The sequence below is a fragment of the Triticum dicoccoides genome, chromosome 2B, assembly GCF_002162155.2.
Source record: "Triticum dicoccoides isolate Atlit2015 ecotype Zavitan chromosome 2B, WEW_v2.0, whole genome shotgun sequence".
Lineage (NCBI taxonomy): Eukaryota > Viridiplantae > Streptophyta > Magnoliopsida > Poales > Poaceae > Triticum > Triticum dicoccoides.
In genome coordinates this window covers 64,761,924-64,787,287 of record NC_041383.1, presented here as the reverse complement: position 1 = coordinate 64,787,287, position 25,364 = coordinate 64,761,924, and the positions used below count along the sequence as shown (strand labels likewise).

Sequence of the window (25,364 nt, the reverse complement as noted above, 5' to 3'; positions counted from 1 at the left end):
TAGGGTTTTTGTTCCGCAGAAACTTCATAGGTCACCGAATAGTGTTGCAGATTGCCTGGCAAGCTATAGTCGCTCTGAGCGAGCTACGGCTGCGTGGCTCGGCAAAGGGTCCCCATGTATTGGGTATCTCTTGCCCAAAGATTGTAGCTCTACCATAATGGAATAAAACCTTTTGATCTTGCAAAAAAAAACATAGTGAGTTGATCTTCTAAAAGAAAAAAAGCCAGAGCCGTGTTCTCCAAGTAGTTCTAGAAGAATAGAATCAGAAGAGAAAGAAGGGAACGAACTTCTCTTTCTCAAGTGCGTTGTCCTTCGTTTCCCTTGTCAGTGGGCCAAAGCACAAGCATCTCCGGCAAACCCATGTCGCCAAGGAACAACACATACGTGCATCCCAAGCATCGGACCCTACGTCCAATCCTAAGTTACCTGTCATGTCCGGCGTCCGTGCACACGCGCGCAGTGTGCACTTAGGATTTGACGTACAGAGCGCCGCGACGTTTATTGGATCGACACGAAACCAGCTTCCCACTGCAGATGATGCTCTACGAGCCAGGCCATGGACCTCGACCTCGCCCTGCAAGAGACCCGCCCGGCCGTCGCCGGCGAGGACTTCGCCTTCACCACCACCGAGACCGACGACGCCTTCCTCGTCCTCGCCCACCTCCCAGGTAAGCCAAGCATGCATCCTCGCCGTTGCACTGCACCGACCGTGTTTGCCTGTTTGGTGTGCCATTGATGCGGGCACGGGTGAGTTGGTGGTGACGTTCTTGCGTGCGTGCAGGGTATGACAAGGATGCGATCGAGGTCCGCGTCGGCGACGGCGGCAGGGAGATCCGCGTCGACGTGGGCGCGCGGAAGGACGGTGCCGGGCTCGCCGTGGAGGCAGAGCGTGCCGGGACGCGGCTGCGGGTGGCGCACCGGCGGGCGGTGGAGGGTTTCCGCCGAGTGTTCGACGTGCCGGCCGGCGCCGACGTGGGCCGGGTCTCCGTCGGGTTCGAGGAGGACGACGAGCTGCTCGTCATCATCATGCCCAAGCTGGGGCAGCTGCAGGGCTCCCCGCCGGACGACGAGGCACGCGTCGACGTCGAGAGCACGGACTACGAGTGCGCGTCGTCAGACGGGACGGAGGTGGAGCTCGACGACCGGTGGTCGTCGGCTAGCCTCGAGCTGGAGCAGGAGGAGTGGGTCGACGTCGACGGCGATTCGTCGGGGTCCGAGCCCGAGCCGCCTCGAGACTTGCCGGTGGAGACGCCCGTGGAGATACAGGAGGACGTGCCCGTGGAGACGCTCGTGGAGATTCATGGGCCAGATCCCATAATCACGGACGTGGCGGTGGAGACGCCGGTGGAGGTCGAGGAGGAGGAAGAGCCTCCGGTGCTCGACATCGAGTGTGACGTCGTGTTCGACGTCCCGGTGTGCACTGAGCTGCCGGTGGAGACGCCGATCGAAGTGCTCGGGTCCGACCTACCGGCTGACGACGTGGAAGAGCCGGCGGTCGACATCCCGTGCGACGTAGAGTTCGAGCCGGAGCCCCGGCAGCCACCGGTCGAGACACCACCCGACGTCATCGAGGAGCCCAAACCACCACCTGCCGTAGACCCACCCGCCGAAGAGCCATCGGTTGAGGAGCCACCGCCCACCGAGGAGCCTCCGGAGCCGGTCGACCCACCAGTGGAACCGCCACCCACCGAAGAGCCACTGGTGGACCCACCACCGGTTGAGGAGCCACCACCCGTGGAACCGCCACCTATGGAGGAGCCGCCAGTGGACCCACCACCAGCTGAGGAGCCACCACCCATGGAACCACTACCTATGGAGGAGCCGCCGATGGACCCACCACCGGTTGAAGAGCCACCACCCGCTGAGGATCCTCCGACGCCGGTGGACCCGCCCGTGGAACCGCCACCAATGGAGGAGCCACCGGTGGACCCACCACTGGTTGAGGAGCCACCACCTGCTGAGGACCCTCCGGTGCCGGTCGACCCACCCATGGAGGAGCCACCTGCCAAAGAGCCGCCGATGGACCCACCACCAGTTGAGGAGCCACCACCCGCCGAGGATCCTCCAGCAGCGGTCGACCCGCCCATGAAACCGCCACCCATGGAGGAGCCACTACCGGTTGAGGAGCCACGCCACGTGGAACCGCCGCCCGTGCAGGAGCCACAACCCGCGGCCCCAACACCAGTCCAGGAGCCACCTAGTGCACCAGCAGAGGCAAAATCATCTGATGGCAGCGACGAATCGGATGGTAGCACTGATGGTGAGGAGAACGGCGACGGGGGCGGCCGCAAGGGCAAGCGACGCAGTGGCGGGAAAGGACGACGGAGGCGCAGGCGGCGTGGCAGGTTCCCGTTCGGCATGGTGGTTGCTCCTGCCGTGATCTTGCTCGCTCTCGCAGTGCTCGCGGCCAAGAGACGGCGGCAACAGGGCGGGGGTTGATTATTGATGTGGTTCGGTTCGCGCCACTGTGTAACCCATGTTGTATACTTGTATAGAACTGATTTTTGTTTGATTTTTCTTGGTATCAAATTGTTTTCCTTTAATCCATGAAACAAGGAAATTTGGGAGAGGATTTGTAGCGGGGGGCATCCACTTGAAACTTGGCAAAGGAGCTGAGCCAGGATTTAGGCTTGAGAGGATGAAGAAGAATATTGATCGCACACAAAATAAAACATTACATATGTCATGTCTCAGTGGGCGTGCCTATCTCGCGCGCGCCCGTGAGAAAGTCCTTTCACATGTCTCATTGATTGTTTATTATGCTTCCCCTTCGTTCTCGTGTCATGGCAAAATTGGAATGTGTCTATTTATAAGTTGCATGATTTATCTTGGCTATCTTCTCTACGGATTAATCCAACAATCAACATCTTAAGATGTTTTAACATAAAACTTCTTTTTGGCAAAGTGCTCTCCTCTCTTCATTCATAAATATCAGATGTTTTGGATATGTCAATATGGACTATATACAGGCTAAAATGAATAAACAAACACTAAAACGTGTCTACATCTGATCAGAAAAAATTAGAACATCTTACATTTGGGAATGGAGGGAGTAATATTTACCTCAAAATGAACTTTAAAGAATCAATTGTATGGCTAATGTGCGATAACTTACCTAGATTAATGGTGGAAAATAGGCAACTCAGAATTAGTAGAAGCAAATTAAAAAGGTGTACGTCCAGTTAGTGAAATACTCTCTCTATTCCTAAATATTTGTCCTTTTAGAGATTTCAAATAACTACCACATACGGATGTATATAGACGTATTTTAGAGTGTAGATTCACTCATTTTGCTCTGTATATAGTCACTTGTTGAATCTCTAGAAAGACAAATATTTAGGAACGAAGGGAGTAGTTTATTGACTATATATATGAAAGCTATGAAAAAAAGCAGACTAGGAACTCTCGAAACATCATCAAACCAGATGATAATTGGGATCATGTCAAACAAATTTTCTCTCTTAAGAAAGGAAAAGAGATAAATACACCCACGGTCACTGTAATTGCGTCGAAAGCATGATACGGTCACCCAACTTTGAAATACGCTTGTCACGGCCACTGAATACGACAGGACATGAAAATACAGTCACTATAGCGCGTATGCGGTGCGTACATGCCTAGTTTTACCAACTGTTGACCGCCACGCAGTGCTCCCTCATTTGGCCAATGATTCATGGAGGTTTTTTTTTGTAAAAGAACCAAAATCCCCAATCTCTCTCTCTCTCTCAAATCCCTAACCCGCAGCGCCCATCTCAAATCCTTAACCCCCTCGCCCCCTCCACTTCTGTCGCTCTGCTCCGCCACCACCGTCGCCGCCGTCGAATCGGGCTGCCGCAAGCTCATCCTCCTCTGCTGCTTTCCCCCGCAAGCTCTGGCGGTCATGTCTGTCGCAAGCTCGTCCTCCTCTGCTATCCGCCGGCGGGCGTTGGCGCTGCTGCTGATCCGCTGTGGAGGCTACAAGGAGAAGAAGGTGCACATGTACATCTCCACCACTGAGAAGCACGACGGCTGGGTCTTCTACAAGTGCCAAAATCATGGGGTTAGTGCTTCGATTTCATATGCTTTTCATGGGATAGATCCAAAGGTTGGAGTTTTTGACCTTGGCATGTCGTTTTGGGATAGGTGAGTTATGAGTTCTGGCGTTGGGAATTGGAGTACATGGAGTACCTCGTTGAGAACCAGTATCTGGTCGGCGATGCCGCTATGGATACTATTGGTGCGGCTGAGGAATGCAGGGAGGAACTTCTGAAAGCACAAGAGCTTACCTACATGAATGGATCAACAAGCTGAACCAAGAAGTTTCTGAAGAGAGAGAGAGAGTGGCAATGTCCTGACCAGGCAGCAAGCTGCTGCACTGCTGAATCTTGGGACAGAGCTGGTGATGCTCATGAAGTTGTTACTTGTAGTTGTTGTGATGTTAGGCGTTGCTGCATTGGTGGTATTCATGGTGAAGAAGTGAAGATGTTGAAGATGATGAGATGCATTGGTGATGCCAGGTTCATTTTGGGAGTCTGAAGTGGTGGCTGTCCTAGTTAATGTGTTGGCAGTCCTATTAATTTAGGTTATGTGTCATGTAATGGTGTCAGCACTGGAAAATGCTATGTTGAACCATGTTTATTTTGGTTTAGTCTGATGTAATGGTGTCAAACTTGAAGTGACAATGCTATGGTGAACACTGTGTTATCTATGATGAATATGTTGTTCTTATATCATTCTAGGTGTGTGATCATTGTTTTGTCTTATTGAAAGGCATTGCTGGCCTAAATTGATCAAAATGATCACTAGATAAGGCAGTGATTCAACACAATTGGCATTGTTTTGGTTTTGTCATTCTGGGTGCTATGGCATTGTTTTGGTTTTGTCTGATGTAAGGCAGTGATTCAACACAAATGGCAAACTTGACAGACATGCCAAACTGACCAAATATGCATCCATCAGTACAATTGAATCAAAACTTGACAAGTATAATGCCAAACTGACATGACAATTTGCATCCACAAGTACAGTTGCATCAAAACTTGACACTAGATAACCAAACTGACATGATAACGAAATAAGTCTTGCCCATCATCCAGATAGAAAACAAAGTAGCCCTGTTTCTTACAGGAGATTGTTGCAGTCACTATGCATCAACATAACCAAAATGAGCAAATTGTTACCATAGATGATCATTTCAACAACACAGGTAAAATGATCATCTAGGTACCAAACACTTCATCTACTACAAACTACCTAAAGATATCAAACATAGAAGATTTGGGAGCCTTCCTTGGAAGATCAGATTGGTTGTCTAAGCAGCTTGACTTTCTTTTTGCAGCAGCCATGGATTGCTCCCTTGCTTTTTGTGCAGCAGCCTTCATCCTCTCTTGAGCAGCAGCAAGCCTTTTGCCAGCTTCTCTTTTGGCAGCAACAAGCTTCTTCTCATCCTCTCTTTTTGCAGCAGCTAAAATCTTCTCTTCTGGCAGCTGCAAGCTTCTTCTCCTCTTCTCTTTTGGCAACAGCAAGCTTCTTCTCCTCTTCTCTTTTTGCAGCAGCAATTCTCTTCTCTTCTTCTCTTTTAGTAGCAGCTGCTTCCCTCTATAGTCTCTTCTCTTCCTCCTTCTCAGTAGCAGCTCTTTTTCTCTGCTTCTAGCCTTGCCTTTTTCTTAGCAGCTATTGTTTTCATTGTATCTTGAATAATTTGTCTGGTCTCAGCTTGAACTCTCTTGTTTAGCTCTGCTTCTTCTTTCTTTTTGGCAGCTGTTTGCAATGCAGCCAATCTTCTTCTTTCTGCAAGTTCAACTTTCTTCTGTGCCACTTCATGTTTCCTTCTTGCTGCCTCTTCAGCTCTCCTCAACTCCTCTTCTCTTCTAGATTGTAGAATGGCCTGCTTCCTCTCCTCTAGTTCTCTATCTCTCTGCTTCTTCATGGCCTCCAACTTCTGTGCCAACTCACCTGGCCTGATAGTACTGGAACTTGCTTGGCTTCCTTGGCTAGCAGACTGGTTGAGCAACACTTGTGTAGCACTGAGGAAAGTAGAACTAGGTAGATGCCTCTGTTCCACAACTCTAGGTGTTGGCATATGCAAAAAAATACACAAGTGACAACTGTGGGATCAATACAATTCATATAGAAGTAGGCACTGCTTATCCATGATGAAATTTAGAAATTATATTACCTGGGCAATCATGTTGTCCACCATGATATTATCATATGTAGCTGGAGCTTCTTCATGGTTCTGCTCATCAGGAATAGTTTGTTTTACATAATTTCCAAAACATGGGAGAATACAAGTGCCTAAGAACACAGTGTTACCTGTGTTAAAACTGGATATGCTTTAGTTGATGTAGTTGTTTGTGCAGCGTCACCTTGTTCTGGAGGTAGCACATTTCCAGCACCTTCTTTAGGAGGGGGCACACTTGCAGCACTTGGTGGTGGCAGTCCAGCCTTCAAGTATTTGCAGCCCTTCCTGTTGTGATCTGCCTCACCACAGTAAGAACAGTGCATGATGACACCATGCCTTGTTATTTTCTTCCCTCCCCTTCTATGATCAACCTCTCCAGGTGCTTGCCTCCTTGTAGTACATGGCCTACCCACATGCTTATGATACAATGGTGGCTCAATTGGGGGCCTATGTAAGTCCTCCCACTCTCTCCTATCTTTGCAGGATATATAATGTTTCATATGCCTTTTTGAACATCTCCTTTGAGTAGCAAGGGTCAACCATGGTAAGAGGATCAATTCTGTCATTCCTGCAGCAGGCAATGACATGAGAACATGGAACCCCTCCTTTCTGTATCCTTCTGTAGGTGCATGTTTTCTTGTGCATGTCCACTATGTAGTCATGCCCTCTATCACCTACTAGAAAAAGACCATCTCCTGATCCCTCCATATAGCAGGTGTTTGCAAATTCTGTTGCCTTCTCAACCTTCTTCCTGATCTTTGGCCATATATCACCTGGCCATTTGTCTGACTCCATCTGCTTGCTGTAATGCCTTGTCATGAGCTGCCTATAAATCCTATCAACCATGGTAAGGATTGGCAGCTCCCTAGCCTCCAAAATGTACATGCATTGAACATGTAGATCACATTAGGTTGCAGCAAGCAGTACTATATCACAGGTACATCACAAATGTTGATCAAAGAAGATGGTGTTACCTATTTAATACTTCATAGATGTTGTTAAGCAAAATATCACATTTTGGCAAGTCACTCTGGAAAGCTTTGACCCAAGTTTCAGGCTCTAACTCATGCAACCAGTTGTGGGCATCTTCATTAAGAATCTTCATTTCTTGCATGATCTGCTCATATAGTTGCACTGTGTTGCTCCTAGCTATCTTCCACAATTGATTCTTCAAGATATCATCCTTGAAAGACTGCTGAAAGTTCTGCCACATGTGCCTAACACAAAATCTGTGTTCTGACTCAGGGAACAATTCTTCAACTGCATTGATGAGCCCCTTTTGTTTGTGTGACATGATTGTCCAAGGTTTAGTATTTATGATGCCTAGATCTCTTGTAAGTGTGTCAAGAAACCATGCCCAGTTAGGAGTGTCCTCAACTTCAACCACAGCTATTGCAATTGGAAAACTGCAGTTATTTGGATCTACACCAACAGCTGCAAGCAGTTGACCTCTGTATCCACTCTTAATGTGACAACGATCAAGAAAGATGACAGGTCTGCAACCTTCTAGAAATCCTCTTTTGCATGCATCTAGGCACATGTACAACTTACCGAACCTTCCATTATCAAGGGACACATAGAAAGATGAGCCAGAGTTGCTTCTCCTAACCTGATGTGAATAATTCCAGAGAAGCTTATACAGCCCTTCTTCATCACCATAAATTATTTTCATAGCCATTCTCCTTGCCCTCTGGACCTTCATCCTACCAGGTGTCATGTGCCATTCCTTCTGAACAACCCTAGAGAAATTCATCAAGTTCATATCTTGATTAGCCCTAAAGCTCTCTAAGTACTTGAGTGCTATGTGTTGTGGTACTAAGAGTGACAGTAGAATGGGGGGTAGGTATGGAGAGGCAAGATCTTAGCTATGGAGGAGTTGTATACACAAGAGATTTACGAGTTCAAGCCCTTCTCGGAGGAAGTAACAGCCCTACGTCTCGGAGCCCGAAGGCGGTCGACTGAATTATAAGTGTATGAGTTACAGGGGTGCGAACCCTTTACACTGAGGAGGGGGGTGGCTTATATAGAGTTCGCCATACCCCTCCGGCCCTCAGTTATGCAGGGTTTAAAGTACATTAAGACAGGGGGTTACTGGTAACGCCCACATAAAGTGCTATAAAGACCATAAAAGCTACTTAATGACAGACCGTTGCGTGCAGAGTGACTTTAGATCTCCTGGCCGTCGAGTGGTTAGCTCCATGGTCGAGTGGTTATCTTCATCGTCGAGTGTCCCAGAGTCCGTCGAGTGGATCACCTCTAGGTCGACTGACAGGTAGTTTCTTCTAGAGATGGCCTTGGGTAGGGTAGTTTAGACAGGTCCATGACCCTACCCTAGGTACATGACTTCATCATTAGTCCCCGAATGGATCGAGGTTTGAGTGAGGAAGGAGTTGATAATTTCTCCCGACCTGTTTTTCGTGTTCTGTATATGTCATTCTAGATCAATGACCTTTTTTAGCGATGGCATCAACTTTTCTTGCAGTCGCCTTGATCCATTCTTTTCCTCTGTCGAGTGAACTTTTGAACTTGGTGGACTTCCGAGCGACGGGAATCTGTCGCCTGACAGGTTGCTCTGCTATTAGCGGATTTAGTGGGATCCGAATTTTGGGAAGCGCGTGAAGCGGAGAGGGCCGCGGTACTCGGATGGGATAAGGCGAAGACGCCTTGATTTCTGCGCCGACTTTTTCGCCACGTATCGCGCGCGCGCTTGTTTCGGTATTTGACACGATCGCCCGGGCCTACCTGTCAGCTACTCAGAAGTGTCCTTATATAAGGTGCCGAACGAGGGTTTCTGAACAGTGCGTCTCCATTCCCCTCTCCACTTTCCTCTACCTCGCCTGCTGCGCCCGCTTTTTCCTCCGCCCATCCACTCCTCACACGCCTCGCCGGTGACGATGGTGAAGGAGAAGACGGCGGCCTTGGAGCGAGCGAAGAAGGCTACGGCGACAACGAAAGCAAAGGGGAGAGCGCCCAGTCGGGGTGGATCTTCATCGCGGTCCCGCCTGCCGCAAGGTTGGGTCCAAGGAGATTGGATCCACTCGACCATCACCCAGAAGGATCTCAATGATCTGGCCAATGAGGGACTGATCCCCCATGGGTCAGCAAGACTTCCGGGGACCGAGTGGCAACCGCAGCCGCTGGAGGGTGAGTGCGTTCTCTTAGCCACTCATGTAGATCGCGGGTTCTCTCTGCCACCGAATCTTTTCTTCCGAGGGTTTCTGAACTTCTTTGGGGCATAACTCCACCATTTCACTCCCAATTCCGTTGCCTACCTCACCGCTTTCGTGTCTTTGTGCGAATTCCACTTCCTGGGTTGTCGGCCGCACTGGGGTCTCTTTAAGCACATATTCACTTGTCACTCTCAGACGGTGAAAAAGGCGAGTCTGGATGATGAAAGGACCAAGGTTATCCAGATGTGTGGGGGGCTCGGGATCCAAATGAGGAGTAAGAGTGCCTTTCCAGCCATGACCCTTCCCGAGTCGGTTAGAGGGTGGAAGTTGACCTGGTTCTACTGCCAAGACGAGGTGACGTCGGGGCAGTCGACTGGTCTCCCACCGTTCTCCATGGACCGAGTGAACAAGCCATCTTCCCTGAAGGAACTTCCAGAAGAAAAGGCTCAGGTTAAAATATTGATGGAGGGTGTGGTTCAGCTCATTCGCGACGGTGTCACTGGCATGGATCTTTTGGAGGTGTTTCTTCGACGGCGCATTCAGCCGCTCCAGTACCGAGGCCACCCGATGTGGTTGTACTCTGGTACCAAGGACACCACTCGGGTCCACCCAGAGGAGGTAGACGACGCCACACTGGAGAGGTGGATGACTGCCATCACGGGGAACAAAGATAACCCTCGTGGGGCTAGGAGGATCCCACCACTCGACCAGTCTTATCAGCCAGACACGGTATGACCATTTACTCCCGGTGGTGCTCCTGTTTAATTCACATTGTTTCATTGTCAATCGGTCGATTAACCTTTGTCTTGTCTTGTTGTTTGTCAGGCCACCACCGAGTTGTACTCGATGCCCAATGGTGCGCAGGCACCGACTGAGGAGGAGGAAGGAAGTGGAGGTGAAAGTCAAGAGGAGTGGGAATCGGATGGCGATGAGGGTGATGAAGATGGTGATTCTGATGAGGAAGAGGAGGAGGAAGTCGCGCCTCCCCGTTCTGAGAAGAGATCCAAGCTTGTCCATGACCCTGCAGTCGAACGTGGCAAGGGGACTGCGCCTGTCGTACAGTCGACCAAGCGTCCTCGGGCGACCTCTCCGGCACCGACTGAGAAAGCGCCAAAGCAATCTCGAGTGGCGCCGTCAAAGCCGACGAAGGCCTTGCCGAAGATGAAGATGGCGATTCCCACTATTTCTGGGTAATGACGTAACTTGCGTCTTCTTGTTTCTCATGAATTTACTCTTGGTCGATTTGTTCGTTGACTGACTGATTTCTGGAACTGCAGTGCTGCGACTTCTGAGACCTCGACCAAACCTGAAGATCAAGAGATGGAGGATGCTGTTACTTCCAACCCTGGTATGACCTTTGTAGTTTTGTTTTCAGTCGACGGGATCTTCATTTTTAACTCCGAATCTTTTCTGTAGCTCCACCTAGTATCGTCATTAATCTTCCTGATGATGACGACGAGGAACCACTGAGGCAGAGGAGGAATCGGAGAGCGTCTGCTGACAAGACAACTCAGGTCGTATCAGCACCTGAAACATTGGTTGCGGAGGGGGACCACGTCACTCGGCCTACCGTATCCTTTGCGGTGCCGCTGACGAGTGCTCGCCCTTCATCGTCGAGTGCTGATCAGCCTTCACTTTTCTCTACCCACCACGTCCCAGAAGACCAAGCAAGCGCTGCTAGAGAAGCCATACGCCAGGCAGGGGTTATGATGGAGAAAGTGAAGGCAATCCGAGACGCCAGTCAAGCGGCTTATGACGCCAGTTCAGCCCTTCAGAGCAATGTTCAGGTTGGTCGATCACCACCTGTTCTGTTAGGATATGATACCTGAAAACTTTTCTTTCTGAAAATCTTAGTATCTGTCGTACGCCCACTGGGTGTGTCACTTGAATATCTGGATTGGTGGGGGCACGCTGAGTGCACCCACTGGGTGTAGTCCCCAAGGCTATGGTGGACCGCTGGCAGTCGACCATAGTCTTAATGCCTTGAACTTTTTCTCGATATGGTCGATTGGAATCGTAAACCGGTGGGGGCATGCTGAGTGCACCCACTGGGTGTAGTCCCCGAGACTGTGGTCGACTGCTGGCAGGCGACTACGGTCTGAAGAACACTCTTTTTTTTTGAACTGTGACTAACTGTTGGTGGTTAGCCTCTTTTTCGGTCGACCGATCGACTCTAGCTGATAGAACCAGTGGGGGCACGCTGAGTGCACCCACTGTGTGTAGTCCCCGAGACTACAGTTGAATGTTTAGATTCGGCTGTAGTCTTAGAAATACTACGCCTTTTCTCTTAGTCACTCGGAAGTGATCTATTTTTGATGTTTGTCGATTGATCTTTCGCAGAAATCTTGTGAGCTTGCAGCTCGTTATACTGAATTGTAGAACAAGCATATCCAGCTTGAACTTGATCTGAAGCTTGTCCAAGAGAACTTCACGAAGGCGAAGGAGGAGGCAAAAGGTATGTTTGGTGCGAACCTCGACGACTGCCTTTGTTCCTTGATCGTTCCCGAGCTTGATCTCACTGTTATTTTGCAGATAAGCTAAGGGACTCTCTGAAGAAGAAGGATCTTGAACACGCTGAGGCGCATAAAGCAGCTTCCGAAAAGATCAAACTCGCAGAAGAAAAATTGTCTTCCGTCAGCAAACTTGAAGAGGAGAATACCAATCTGAAAGCTGCTCTCGACACGGCTAACAAGTATGCCAGTCGACTGAAGAGTGACAAGTTGGCCTTGAGTGATAAGGCTAGTGAGCTGGCTGGAAAGAAGAACGACTTGGAGATTTATCTGGGGGAGCTCGCCAAGAAGTTGTTCCTCATTCTCGAAGGTAACCCCTCATATCCGACTGGTAACACTGGCTTATAGTGGAAATGTTGACTTATCCTTGGATCATATCCGCAGAATTCTGCCAAAGCTTTTAAGAGGAGACTAGTCGAGTGGAGACTGGCTTGGATCCTATCAACTCTCCTGTGAAGGATGAAGCCACCATGAACGTGCTCCGACTCGAGTCTCGTGTTGCCGCTGTGGTCGACTATATTGCAAGGCTGAAGGTTGCAACGTCGCGCATCGACACGGTACTCTGGCCAAGAGAAACACTTCAGAATGACCTCGAGTCTCTGATGACTCGACTGAATGAAGTTCCAAGTCGAGTGCAAGAATGGAAGAAGTCTTCTGCCAGGTGCGGTGCTGACGTTGCTCTATCTCTGGTCCGTGTTCACTGCAAGGATGCGCGAGAGGACAAACTGGCAGTTCTCAAGGTGGCCAATACCAAGAAGCATGACTTCCGATCCTTCATGGAGACCTTCATCGCTGCTGCCACTCGGATTGCTGATGGAATTGACCAGGACGAGTTTGTTGCGCCTTCCAGCCCTCCATAGGAAGGGTAAAAAACTTCTATGCTCGATGCTTTAAATTTGCCTCGGTATGCCGAGTGGTTTTTGTAACCGATAAACTTTAACAGGCTTAGCGCCTGAGCACTTCTGGTTCCGTAAGATGTTATCTGAACTTGGATTTGACGTTGAATACGTTTGCATCTGCCTCTGAATGAACATTGTCTTTCGCTCGGTCTACGTGCTGTTGTTTGAAATGCCTTTTTGCAGGTAAGGATGAAGCACAGATTGCAATCGACTCGTGCTTTGTCATACTTAGTCGAGCACTGGGCTGCAGCTAAGCCCCCGAGTGGGAGGTCTGCTCTCCACTCGGTAGGATTTTCAAAAACTTAGGCGAGCACTGGGCTGTAGCTAAGCCCCCGAGTGGGAGGTCTGCTCTCCACTCGGTAGGATTTTCAAAAACTTAAGCGAGCACTGGGCTGCAGCTAAGCCCCCGAGTGGGAGGTCTGCTCTCCACTCGGTAGGATTTTCAAAAACTTAGGCGAGTGCTGGGCTGCAGCTAAGCCCTCGAGTGGGAGGTCTTCTCTCCACTCGGTAGGATTTTCAAAAACTTAGGTGAGCACTGGGCTGCAGCTAAGCCCCCGAGCGGGAGGCCTGCTCTCCACTTGGTAGGATTTTCAAAAACTTAGGCGAGCACTGGGCTGCAGCTAAGCCCCCGAGTGGGAGGTATGCTCTCCACTCGGTAGGATTTTCATGGCGTACCTCTGGATAAGGAGGTAACAGTCGACCTGCACCTCGCCCTCCTTGTGGGTCGCACGTTGTGTTTGTGACGTAGCTCGGAAGGAGAGGGTAGCAGCCGACCTGCACCTCGTCCTCCTTGCAGAGCGCACGTTGTATTTGTGGCGTAGCTCGGAAGGAGAGGGTAGCAGTCGACCTGCACCTCGTCCTCCTTGCAGAGCGCACGTTGTATTTGTGGCGTAGCTCGGAAGGAGAGGGTAGCAGTCGACCTGCACCTCGTCCTCCTTGCGTGGCGCACATTGTATTTGAACTTAGGCGAGCGCTATGCTGCAGCTAAGCCCCCGAGTGGGAGGCTGGCTCACCACTCGGTAGGATTTTGTTTAACTTAGGCGAGTACTTGGACTGCAGCTAAGCCTCCGAGTGGAAGGCTGGCTTACCACTCGGTAGGATTTTGTTTAACTTAGGCGAGTACTTGGACTACAGCTAAGCCTCTGACTGGAAGGCTGGCTTACCACTCGGTAGGATTTTGTTTAAACTTAGGCGAAACGGATTCGCAGCTAAGCCCCCGAGTGGGAGGCTGGCTCACCACTCGGTAAGGATTTTTTTACAGACTTAGGCGAAACGGATTCGCAGCTAAGCCACCCACTGGGGGATTGCTTTATGCGTACAAAAGTAACGACAATTACTGGGAAAATTATAAAGCTCTTGTCTTTGATAAATAAACTACATAAGTACTTTTATTACAACTCATCCGAGTGAATACTCAAGTATAAAAGGGGCGGAGAAGCTCCGCGTTCCAAGCTCGGGGCTCGTCGCTTTGGTGCTCGACATTGTAAAGATGGTATGCTCCATTGTGGAGAACCTTGGTGACGATGAAGGGGCCTTCCCAAGAAGGAGCGAGCTTGTGTGGTTTCTGCTGATCCACTCAGAGAACCAAATCTCCTTCCTGGAAGGCTCGACTCCTCATGTTTTTGGCGTGGAAACGACGCAAGTCCTATTGGTAAATGGTCGATCGGATCAAAGCCATCTCCCTCTCTTCCTCTAGAAGGTCGACTGCGTCCTGCCGGGCTTGTTCTGCTTCAGACTCGGTGTAAAGCTCGACTCGGGGAGCGTTGTGAAGTAGGTCACTCGGCAAGACCGCTTCAGCTCCGTAGACCAAGAAGAATGGAGTTCTCCCAGTCGACCGGTTAGGCGTGGTCCTTAACCCCCAAAGCACTGATGGAAGCTCATCGACCCATGCACCAGCTGCGTTCTTGAGATCACGCATCAATCGGGGTTTCAACCCTATGAGAATCAAGCCATTTGCTCGTTCTGCCTATCCATTCGACTGAGGATGAGCGACTGAAGTGTAGTCGACTCGTGTGCCCTGAGATGTGCAAAACGCTCTGAATTCCTCGGAATCGAAGTTTGACCCGTTGTCAGTGATGATACTGTGTGGGACTCCATATCTGAATATCAACTCTCTGATGAAGCTGACAGCAGTGCCAGCATCAAGGTTCTTGATGGGTTTAGCTTCAATCCACTTGGTGAACTTGTCGACTGCTACCAGCACATGAGTGTAACCCCTTCTGCCTGTTCTCAAGGGTCCAACCATATCCAATCCCCATACAGCAAAGGGCCAGATGAGTGGTATGGTCTTTAAAGCCGAGGCGGGCTTGTGTGACATATTGGAGTAAAATTTGACATCCCTCACACTTGTCGACTATCTCTTTTGCCATTTCATTCGCCCTTGGCCAGTAAAATCCGGCTCGGTATGCTTTGGCTACAATGGTCCGAGAGGACGCATGATTGCCACAGGTCCCCGAGTGGATGTCGTCAAGGATTATTCGACCTTCTTCCGGCGTTATGCATTTCTGACCAACTCCAGTCGCGCTTTCCCTGTACAACTGTCCCCTTATCACGGTAAAGGCTTTAGATCGGTGGACAATCTGTCGAGCCTCTTCTTCATCCTCTGGGAGCTCTTTCCTTAAAATATACGTGATATATGGCACTGTCCAATCGGGAATGATCACCAACACTTCCATGATCAGGTCGACCACTGCTGGAACTTCAACTACAGTCGGATCTGTGACACTCTTAGGCTGCGGAGCTTCTTCGGTAAAAGGATCTTCTTTAACTAATGGAGTGTGGATATGCTCCAAGAACACGTCAGTGGGAATAGCTTCTCTCTTGGAACCTATCTTCGCCAAATCATCAGCCGCTTGATTCTTCAGTCGGGGTATATGATGGAGCTCTAACCCTTCAAATTTCTTCTCAAGCTTTCTCACTGCATTGCAGTATCCAGTCATGGCTGGGCTTCTAACGTCCCACTCCTTCATCACCTGATTGACCACTAAATCTGAGTCGCCATAAACCATTAGGCGATGGACACCGAGTGAAATGGCCATGCGCAACCCATATAAAAGTGCCTCGTATTCTGCTTCATTATTGGAGGAATCAAAGTGGATCTGGAGCACATATCTGAGCTTATCTCCTCGGGGGGATACCAATACTACCCCAGCACCGGAACCATTTAACATTTTAGAGCCATCAAAGAACATGGTCCAATGCTCCGAGTGAATTTGAGTCGGCTGTTGTTATTCAATCCACTCGGCAAGGAAATCTGCTATTGCTTGGGACTTAATGGCTTTCTTTGCCTCAAACTTGATATCAAGGGGAAGGAGTTCAATCGCCCATTTCGCCACTCGACCAGTTGCATCCCTGTTGTGCAAAATCTCTGACAGTGGGGCGTCGCTGACGACTGTAATGGAATGATCAGAGAAATAATGAGCAACTTTCTTCATGGTCATGTAGATCCCATACACAAGCTTCTGATAGTGAGGGTATCTTTGCTTCGATGGGGTCAAAACTTCGGAAAGATAATACACTGGGCGCTGAACTTTGAAGGCTTTCCCTTCTTCTTCCCGCTCGACCGTAAGTACTGTACTGACGACTTGTCCTGTGGCTGCAATGTAAAGCAACAGAGGCTCTTTGCCGATTGGAGCAGCAAGCACCGGCTGGGTGGAGAGTAGAGCTTTTAGCTCGGCGAACGCTGCATCAGCTTCTGGAGTCCACTTGAACTTGTCTGACTTCTTCATCAGTCGGTAAAGAGGCAATGCCTTTTCACCGAGGCGAGAGATGAATCAACTTAACGCGGCCAAGCATCCAGTAAGCTTCTGGACATCGTGCACACGCACAGGGCGTTTCATTCGGAGTATGGTGCCAACTTTTTCTGGGTTAGCATCGATTCCTCGTTCTGAAACGAGAAAACCGAGTAACTTTCCACCAGGAACTCCGAATGTGCATTTTGATGGATTAAGCTTGATATCATACCTCCTGAGATTGGCAAATGTTTCAGCGAGGTCAGTCAACAGGTCGGTACCTTTTCGTGACTTGACCACAATATCATCCATGTACGCCTCCACATTCCGACTGATCTGAGTGAGTAAACACTTTTGGATCATCCTCATGAACGTGGCTCCGGCATTCTTGAGGTTGAATGGCATGGTGACATAGCAGAAGCACCCGAATGGAGTGATGAAAGCTGTTTTGATCTCATCGGGTCCATACAGACGGATCTGATGGTACCCGGAATAGGCGTCTAAAAAGACAATCTCTCACATCCCGCAGTCGAGTCGACAATTTGGTAGATGCGCGGGAGAGGAAAATGATCTTTCGGGCAGGCCCGGTTGATATGTTTGAAATCAATGCACATGCGAAGTGACTTGTCCTTCTTGGGGACCATGACAACATTGGCGAGCCACTCGGAGTGGTAAATTTCTCGAATAAACTTCGCTGCCAGGAGCCGAGCTACCTCTTCGCTAATGGCCTTTCTCTTCTGGATGGCGGACCGTCGAAGATGTTCCTTTATAGGTTTTATCTTTGGGTCGACTCGTAGGCGGTGCTCAGCCAGCCCCCTGGGAACACCCGGCATGTCAGCAGGCTTCCATGCGAAGATGTCCCAGTTCTCACGGAGGAACTGGATGAGCGCTTCTTCCTATTTGGAGTCGAGTGTTGTGGAGATATGAGTCGGAGCAGCATTGGGGTCGGTCGGGTGGATGTGAACCGGCTTGGTCTCACCAGACGACTGGAACACTGATTCGGTAGCAGGCTTCTTGGCTCGCAACAAATCACTCGGATCTGCGGTTTTCTGATATCCCTGTAGTTCTACTACCGCCATCTGAGCATCAGCGATCTTCAAGCCTTTCTGAAAGCATTCTTCTGCCTTTTTCCGATTGCCAGTGATGGTGATTACCCCTTTGGGACCAACCATCTTCAATTTGAGGTACATGTAACATGGTCGAGCCATGAATCGAGCGTAGGCTGGTCTGCCTAAAATGGCGTGATAAGCACTCTGGAAATCCACAACTTCAAATGTTAACTTTTCTTTGCGGAAATGCTTCGAATCGCCGAAGACCACATCGAGGGCTATTTGGCCGAGTGACTCAGCCTTCTTCCCAGGTATGACTCCATGGAAACTCATGTTGCTGGAACTGAGTCTGGACATCGGAATGCCCATTCCCTTTAGCGTCTCCGCATACAGTATATTCAATCCACTGCCGCCATCCATCAGTACCTTAGTCAGTCGAGTGCCTTCGACGACAGGGTCGACCACCAAAGCTTGCCTCCCAGGGGTGGCTTTGTGCGTCGGATGATCGGACTGGTCGAATGTGATGGCAGTCTGAGACCATTTCAGATAACTGGGCGTTGCCGGAGCGACCATATTCACCTCACGGTTGATAACTTTCAGTCGACTTTTGCTCTCAACATCAACAAAAATCATCAGAGTGGAATTGACATGGGGATATTCTTCATCACTACCCTCTTTGTCCTCAGCCTTGTCCGACTCCTTCTCCTTATCCTTGGACTGTTTTCCTTGAAACTGCTGGATTAAGAGCCGACACTGGCGAGTGGTATGCTTTGGGTAGATGAAGTTACCCTCTTCATCTTTTTTCGTGTGGATATGGCATGGCAAGTCCATCACGTCGTTTCCTTCCTTGTCTTTCACCTTCTTGGGGTTCCAGGATCCTTTGGGTTTCCCTTTAAACTTGCCCTAAGTCACGGCCAAGGCTTCTCCAGGAGTAGCGGGTTCGGCTTTTCGTTTCTGCTTCCGACTGGAATTTCCTTTTTCCGACTGGCTTGGCTTGTATTTACCACTCCGGAGTCGATCCTCTTCTTCACCATTAGCATATTTGGTGGCGATCTCCATCATTCGACTTAGGGTCATGTCTTTGGTCCGACCAAACTTCAAACTCAACTCTCTGTTCTTAACGCCTTCCTTGAAGGCACATACTGCTTGGTGATCAGATACATTTTCCACTGTATGATGCAACGTGATCCACCTCTGGATGTAATCTCTCAAGGTCTCATTCGACTTTTGTACGCAAACTTGTAGCTCGGTCAAACCTGCTGGTCGCTTGCAAGTTCCTTCGAATGTCCTGACAAACACTCGGGCAAGATCTTCCCAAGTGTAAATGCTGCTAGGCGCCAATTGATTCAGCCAGGCTCTGGCCGAGCCCTCCAACATGAGCGGTAGGTGTTTCATGGCCACCTCATCATTGCCACCGCCAATCTGAACAGCCACTCGGTAGTCCTCAAGCCAAGTATCAGGCTTGGACTCACCGGTGAACTTACTCACCCCAGTCGCCAACCTGAAGTTGGGAGGGATCACTGCGGCCCTGATGGCTTTGCTAAAACACTCTGGTCCTGAAACATGAACCCTGCCTCTGGTGGGCGCGTCTCTGTCATGGCCTTCACGGTGAGCTCTGTTCCGGTCGACCAGACCTTGCTCTATTATGGATCTCGCATCAAATCCTGGTTCACTGGGGTCGACCGGAGCTCTTCGGCCAACACTGTGCTGGCGTCTGTCATCTTGTTGCCGAGGGACGTAAGACCCACCTCTTGGGGGAGGGGTGGGCACTCGATGCAGATCATCGCGATCGAATCGGTCATCATATGGATCACGTCGACCCACACGTCCCTCACGCCGCGGAGGCGATCTGGGGCTATGAGCCGACTGAATGGTATTCGCAGCGACGGATCAACTATGAATGCTATTGCGCGACTAAGATACGGCTGAATTCTGATCTCCTGCTGCCCGGAGCAAATCCCTGATCTGCATCAAGCCTCTGCCATCCTCTGACTGAGAGGGCTGAATTGACTCCGCTATCCGGGCCGCAACTGCTAGATTCTGAATTGGGGTTCGGTATACCTGAGTCGTCGGTGGAAAGAGTTGACGTCGACTGGAGTCTGGAACTCGTTGCCGCGCGCGCTCATCGAGTGCCCGCTGGAGGTTCTCCAGTCGGGTGCGCTCAGCCAAGTTGGCTAAACACGCATCCTCCAAGGCACGAGCCTCGGGGGTTTCTCCTACGATGGGAGTATGCAGAGCATCCATATTCCGGCGGCGAAGCTCTTCTCTTTGCTGAGAAGTAAGTGGCTCGGGTTGATATTCCTCGTGGACTTGTGCGGGGTCGCCTCCACCGTCTGTTCCATCGGTGCGGGGGAAGCCAGGAGGACTACGAGGTCAGTTGACCATCAGGACCTCCGCCGCTGGGTCACTGCTGTCGCATTCGGATGGGGTCTCTACGGAGCCAGTCGACAAATCGAACAGGCCGTAGAGAGATTCGTCGGGCTCGATCGCCGCGACTTGGGTGGTGGCCGATTGGCGGGCCACTGCGTGTTTCAGCCACCGCTGAAGCCTCGACCTACCAGAACGCTTGCGCTGGCGGGAGACAGGGAGCGAGGACGATGCAGGAGTCGACCGATATGGGGCCGACGGTTGCCGCAGCAGGACGCCGCGGACACATGCGCGAAACTGTGTTGCCCCGCGGACGGGAAGCGCGTCAATGTCGAGTGGAGCCTCCTAGAGCCAAGCGGAGTCGTCGGCGATGAATGTGAGCGCGCCGAGACGGATCTCGCGGCCCTTGACCAGAACTCCGCCAGAAACCATGATGAAGGCGATCGGAACAATTGCAACTTCTCCAATAAGCCGCTAAGACACCTGCCCCATGGTGGGCGCCAACTGTCGTTGTACTAAGACTGATAGTAGAATGGGGGGTAGGTATGGAGAGGCAAGATCTTAGCTATGGAGGAGTTGTATACACAAGAGATTTACGAGTTCAGGCCCTTCTCGGAGGAAGTAACAACCCTACGTCTCGAAGCCCGGAGGCGGTCGACTGAATTATAAGTGTATGAGTTACAGGGGTGCGAACCCTTTACACTGAGGAGGGGGGTGGCTTATATAGAGTTCGCCAGACCCCTCCAGACCTAAGTTATGCAGGGTTTAAAGTACATTAAGATAATAAAGTGCTATAAATACCATAAAAGCTACTTAATGACAGACCGTTGCGTGCAGAGTGACTTTAGATCTCCTGGCCATCGAGTGGTTAGCTCCATGGTCGAGTGGTTATATTCATCGTCGAGTGTCCCAGAGTCCGTCGAGTGGATCACCTCTAGGTCGACTAACAGGTAGTTTCTTCTAGAGATGGCCTTGGGTAGGGTAGTTTAGACAGGTCCATGACCCTACCCTAGGTACATGACTTCATCACTATGAGTTTAGATGTGAAAGCCCTAATCTTCCACTTCTTGCTGCATGTGTGCTCATGCACATATCTCTTCACCATGAATGCCTTGGTCCTGTTGTCATATGATGCCCACAAATACCATGTGAAATCATCATCACAGTTAGCTTTAAGTCTTTTCCTATCATTGACAGGCAGCTTGATATCAACTCTATTCTGGCAGGAGTACTCTTTAGTTGCTGTCCTTAGTAGTTCTACACTCTCAAAGACTTGGCCTACATGGAATTTTGGCCTGTGTAGACCCTCTGGTCTGAAAGTGTTGAACTTCAAGTGCAACTCTTCATCATCTGAATCCCCACAAATCTTCACCTTCAGACAAGTCTTCATCTGAATTATACTTCTGTTCTCCTTTCTCTTGAGCTTTACTTTGGACTTGATTTCCTTTCTGCTTTCCTCTCTCATTTGATTTGTTCTCCTATTTCATTTTTGGTTCATCCTCGTCTACATTATCTGCATACAAGTCATCATCATCATTGCCGATCTCATTGTCACTATCCACAATTAATCCAGGGTCATAATCCTCATCATCTGTGTCACTAGCTGCATCATCTTCTTGCATTGTATAGTTGATTTTGGTCTGCCTAGTACTCCTCCTCATTGATGTGCTTCCTACAACTGGCTCTTCTTGCATTTCATTATCTTTGTAATGACTAGGTTGTTGCAGTACAACTAGCTCTGGCTGTGTTGATGGCCTCCTCACAAACTCAAATTGATTCACATCCTCATCTGCATCAACATCAGGAAATATAACCTCGAGAGGAATGGGTGCCCGTGTCTCTCGCTCTGCATCTGCCCCTGCCTCTACATGCTCTATTTCTGGATAAACCTCTACAGTGTGTGCACTACTGATGTGAACTCTCTTTGCAAGGCTCAAGACTATAGGCAAATGTGCTCTTGGATTGTGGACAACATCATCTTCATCTGGATTAGCCTGAAAGCTTTCATCATGATCCAGGTAGATGCTAAAGAAGTGGTGCCCAATATCAAAAAACACCATCATTCTATTTGTCTGCTCATCATCACTCAGTTCCCTCAAACCATTAGTGCTGGGTGTAAGAATGGGGACACGGTAGAAAACCTTGAGCCTAGCCTGCCATCTCATAGCCTATTTCCTAAACTAGGCTTTCAACTAAAATTGGTGACCAAGTAACCTTATCCACATGATTATACCAAATGGAACGACCATTAACATAAGCACGGTTCGTTCCATGCCCAACAAAAAAACCACCATGATTAATATCCACAGAGAAATTGCTGCTTCGACGGCCTGACACAGCAACACATATACAACATACATCAGAATCGACATAAATCTCCACATGAGCATCAATTTATTTGAACATCTAAAACCCTAAGCCCCAATTCTGGTACCCCCAAATCCCATGCCAAAACACTATCAGAATCCGGCCTATCTACCTGTTGGGGAACGTTGCAGAAAATTAAAATTTTTCCTACGGTTTCACCAAGATCCATCTATGAGTTCATCTAAGCAACGAGTCAAGGGAGTGAGTTTGCATCTACATACCACTTGTAGATCGCGTGCGGAAGCGTTCAAGGGGATGGTGATGATGGAGTCGTACTCGACGTGATTCGGATCACCGATGACCAAGTGCTGAACGGACAACACCTCCGCGTTCAACACATGTACGGTACGGGCGACGTCTCTTCCATCTTGATCTAGCAAGGAGGAAGGAGAGGTTGAGGAAGACAACTCCAACGGCAGCACGGCGACGTGGTGTTGTTGGTGCAGCAGTACTCCGACAGGGCTTCGCCAAGCACGTACGGAGGAGGAGAGGTGTTGGGGAGGGGAGGGGCTGCGCCTTGGCTTGTGGTTCGGCTGCCCTCCCCTCACCCCTCTATTTATAGGGGAAGGGGCAAGGGGGGCCGGCCCCTCTAGATGGGATCTAGAGGGGGGCGGCGGCCAGGGAGAGGTGGCTTGCCCCCCAAGCAAGGGGGGTGCGCCCCCCTTAGGGTTTCCCCCCCAACCCTAGGCGCATGGGCCCAAGGGGGGGGGCGCCCAGCCCACCGGGGACTGGCTGCTATCCCACGCATCCCATGTGGCCCCCCCGGAAGGGGTGGCCCCTCCCGGTGGACCCCCGGAACCCCTCCAGTGGTCCCGGTACAATACCGGTATGACCCCGAAACTTTCCGGTGTCCGTTTGACAACTTCCCATATATAAATCTTTACCTCTGGACCCTTCCAGAACTCCTCGTGACATCCGGGATCTCATCCGGGACTCCAAACAACATTCGGTAGTCACATACAAGTCTTCCTAATAACCCTAGCGTCACCGAACCTTAAGTGTGTAGACCCTACGGGTTCGGAAGACACGTAGACATGACCGAGACGGCTCTCGGGCAATAACCAACAGCGGGATCTGGATACCCATGTTGGCTCCCACATGCTCCTCGATGATGTCATCGGATTAACCACGATGTCGAGGATTCAATCAACCCCGTATGCAATTCCCTTTGTCAATCGGTATGTTACATGCCCGAGACTCGATCATCAGTATCCCAATACCTCGTTCAGTCTCGTTACCGGCAAGTCACTTTACTCGTACCGTAATGCATGATCCCGTGACCAAACACTTGGTCACCTTGAGCTCATTATGATGATGCATTACCGAGTGGGCCCAGAGATACCTCTCCGTCATACGGAGTGACAAATCCCAGTCTCGATCCGTGTCAACCCAACAGACACTTTCGGAGATACCTGTAATGCACCTTTATAGTCACCCAGTTACGTTGTGACGTTTGGTACACCCAAAGCACTCCTACGGTATCTGGGAGTTACACGATCTCATGGTCTAAGGAAGAAATACTTGACATTGGAAAAGCTCTAGCAAATGAACTAACCGACCTTTGTGCTATGCTTAGGATTGGGTCTTGTCCATCACATCATTCTCCTAATGATGTGATCCCGTTATCAACGACATCCAATGTCCATAGCCAGGAAACCATGACTATCTGTTGATCACAACGAGCTAGTCAACTAGAGGCTCAATAGGGACATATTGTGGTCTATGTATTCACACGTGTATTATGATTTCCGGATAATACAGTTATAGCATGAATAAAAGACTATTATCATGAATAAAGAAATATAATAATAACACTTTTATTATTGCCTCTAGGGCATATTTCCAACAGTCTCCCACTTGCACTAGAGTCAATAATCTAGTTACATTGTGATGAATCGAACACCCATAGAGTTCTGGTGTTGATCATGTTTCACTCACGAGAGAGGTTTAGTCAATGGATCTGTGACATTCAGATCCGTATGTACTTTGCAAATTTCTATGTCGCCATCTTGAACATTTTCACGGATGGAGTTGAAACGACGCTTGATGTGCCTGGTCTTCTTGTGAAATCTGGGCTCCTTCGCAAGGGCAATAGCTCCAGTATTGTCACAGAAAAGTTTGATCGGCCCCGACGCATTGGGTATGACTCCTAGGTCGGTGATGAACTCCTTCACCCAAATAGCTTCATGCGCTGCCTCCGAGGCTGCCATGTACTCCGCTTCACATGTAGATCCCGCCACGACGCTTTGCTTGCAGCTGCACCAGCTTACTGCTCCACCATTCAACATATACACGTATCTGGTTTGTGACTTAGAGTCATCCAGATCTGTGTCGAAGCTAGCGTCGACGTAACCCTTTACGACGAGATCTTCGTCACCTCCATAAACGAGAAACATGTCCTTTGTCCTTTTCAAGTACTTCAGGATATTCTTGACCGCTGTCCAGTGTTCCTTGCCGGGATTACTTTGGTACCTTCCTACCAAACTTACGGCAAGGTTTACATCAGGTCTGGTACACAGCATGGCATACATAATAGATCCTATGGCTGAAGCATAGGGGATGACACTCATCTCTTCTTTATCTTTTGCCGTGGTCGGGCATTGAGCCGAGCTCAATCTCACACCTTGCAATACAGGCAAGAACCCCTTCTTGGACTGATCCATTTTGAACTTCTTCAAAATTTTATCAAGGTATGTGCTTTGTGAAAGACCTATGAGGCGTCTCGATCTATTTCTATAGATCTTGATGCCTAATATATAAGCAGCTTCTCCAAGGTCCTTCATTGAAAAACACTCATTCAAGTAGGCCTTAATGCTATCCAAGAATTCTATATCATTTCCCATCAAAAGTATGTCATCTACATATAATATGAGAAATGCTACGGAGCTCCCACTCACTTTCTTGTAAACGCAGGCTTCTCCATAAGTCTGCATAAACCCAAACGCTTTGATCATCTCATCAAAGCGAATGTTCCAACTCCGAGATGCTTGCACCAGCCCATAAATGGATCGCTAGAGCTTGCATACTTTGTTAGCGTTCTCAGGATCGGCGAAACCTTCTGGCTGCATCATATACAGCTCTTCCTTAAGATAACCGTTAAGGAATGCC

General features: G+C 49.6%; 1 protein-coding gene across 1 annotated transcript; it reads left to right on the top strand.

Annotated features, from left to right (window-relative positions):
- The first annotated feature begins 556 nt into the window (after positions 1 to 556).
- Positions 557 to 2,566, top strand: LOC119367142 (early nodulin-75-like). Its single transcript, XM_037632745.1, has 2 exons — positions 557 to 668; positions 782 to 2,566. The coding sequence occupies exons 1-2, from the start codon at positions 557 to 559 to the stop codon at positions 2,437 to 2,439; spliced, it is 1,770 nt and encodes a 589-aa protein (XP_037488642.1). The 3' UTR covers positions 2,440 to 2,566.
- The last annotated feature ends 22,798 nt before the right edge of the window (positions 2,567 to 25,364 follow it).

What these genes read in the sequence shown, in the direction of transcription:
- LOC119367142 (XM_037632745.1), top strand. Translation starts at nt 557, where the DNA reads ATGGACCTCGACCTCGCCCTGCAAGAGACCCGCCCGGCCGTCGCCGGC. An exon ending in CGTCCTCGCCCACCTCCCAG is followed by an intron (nt 669 to 781) that starts GTAAGCCAAGCA and finishes GCGTGCGTGCAG; the next exon opens with GGTATGACAAGGATGCGATC.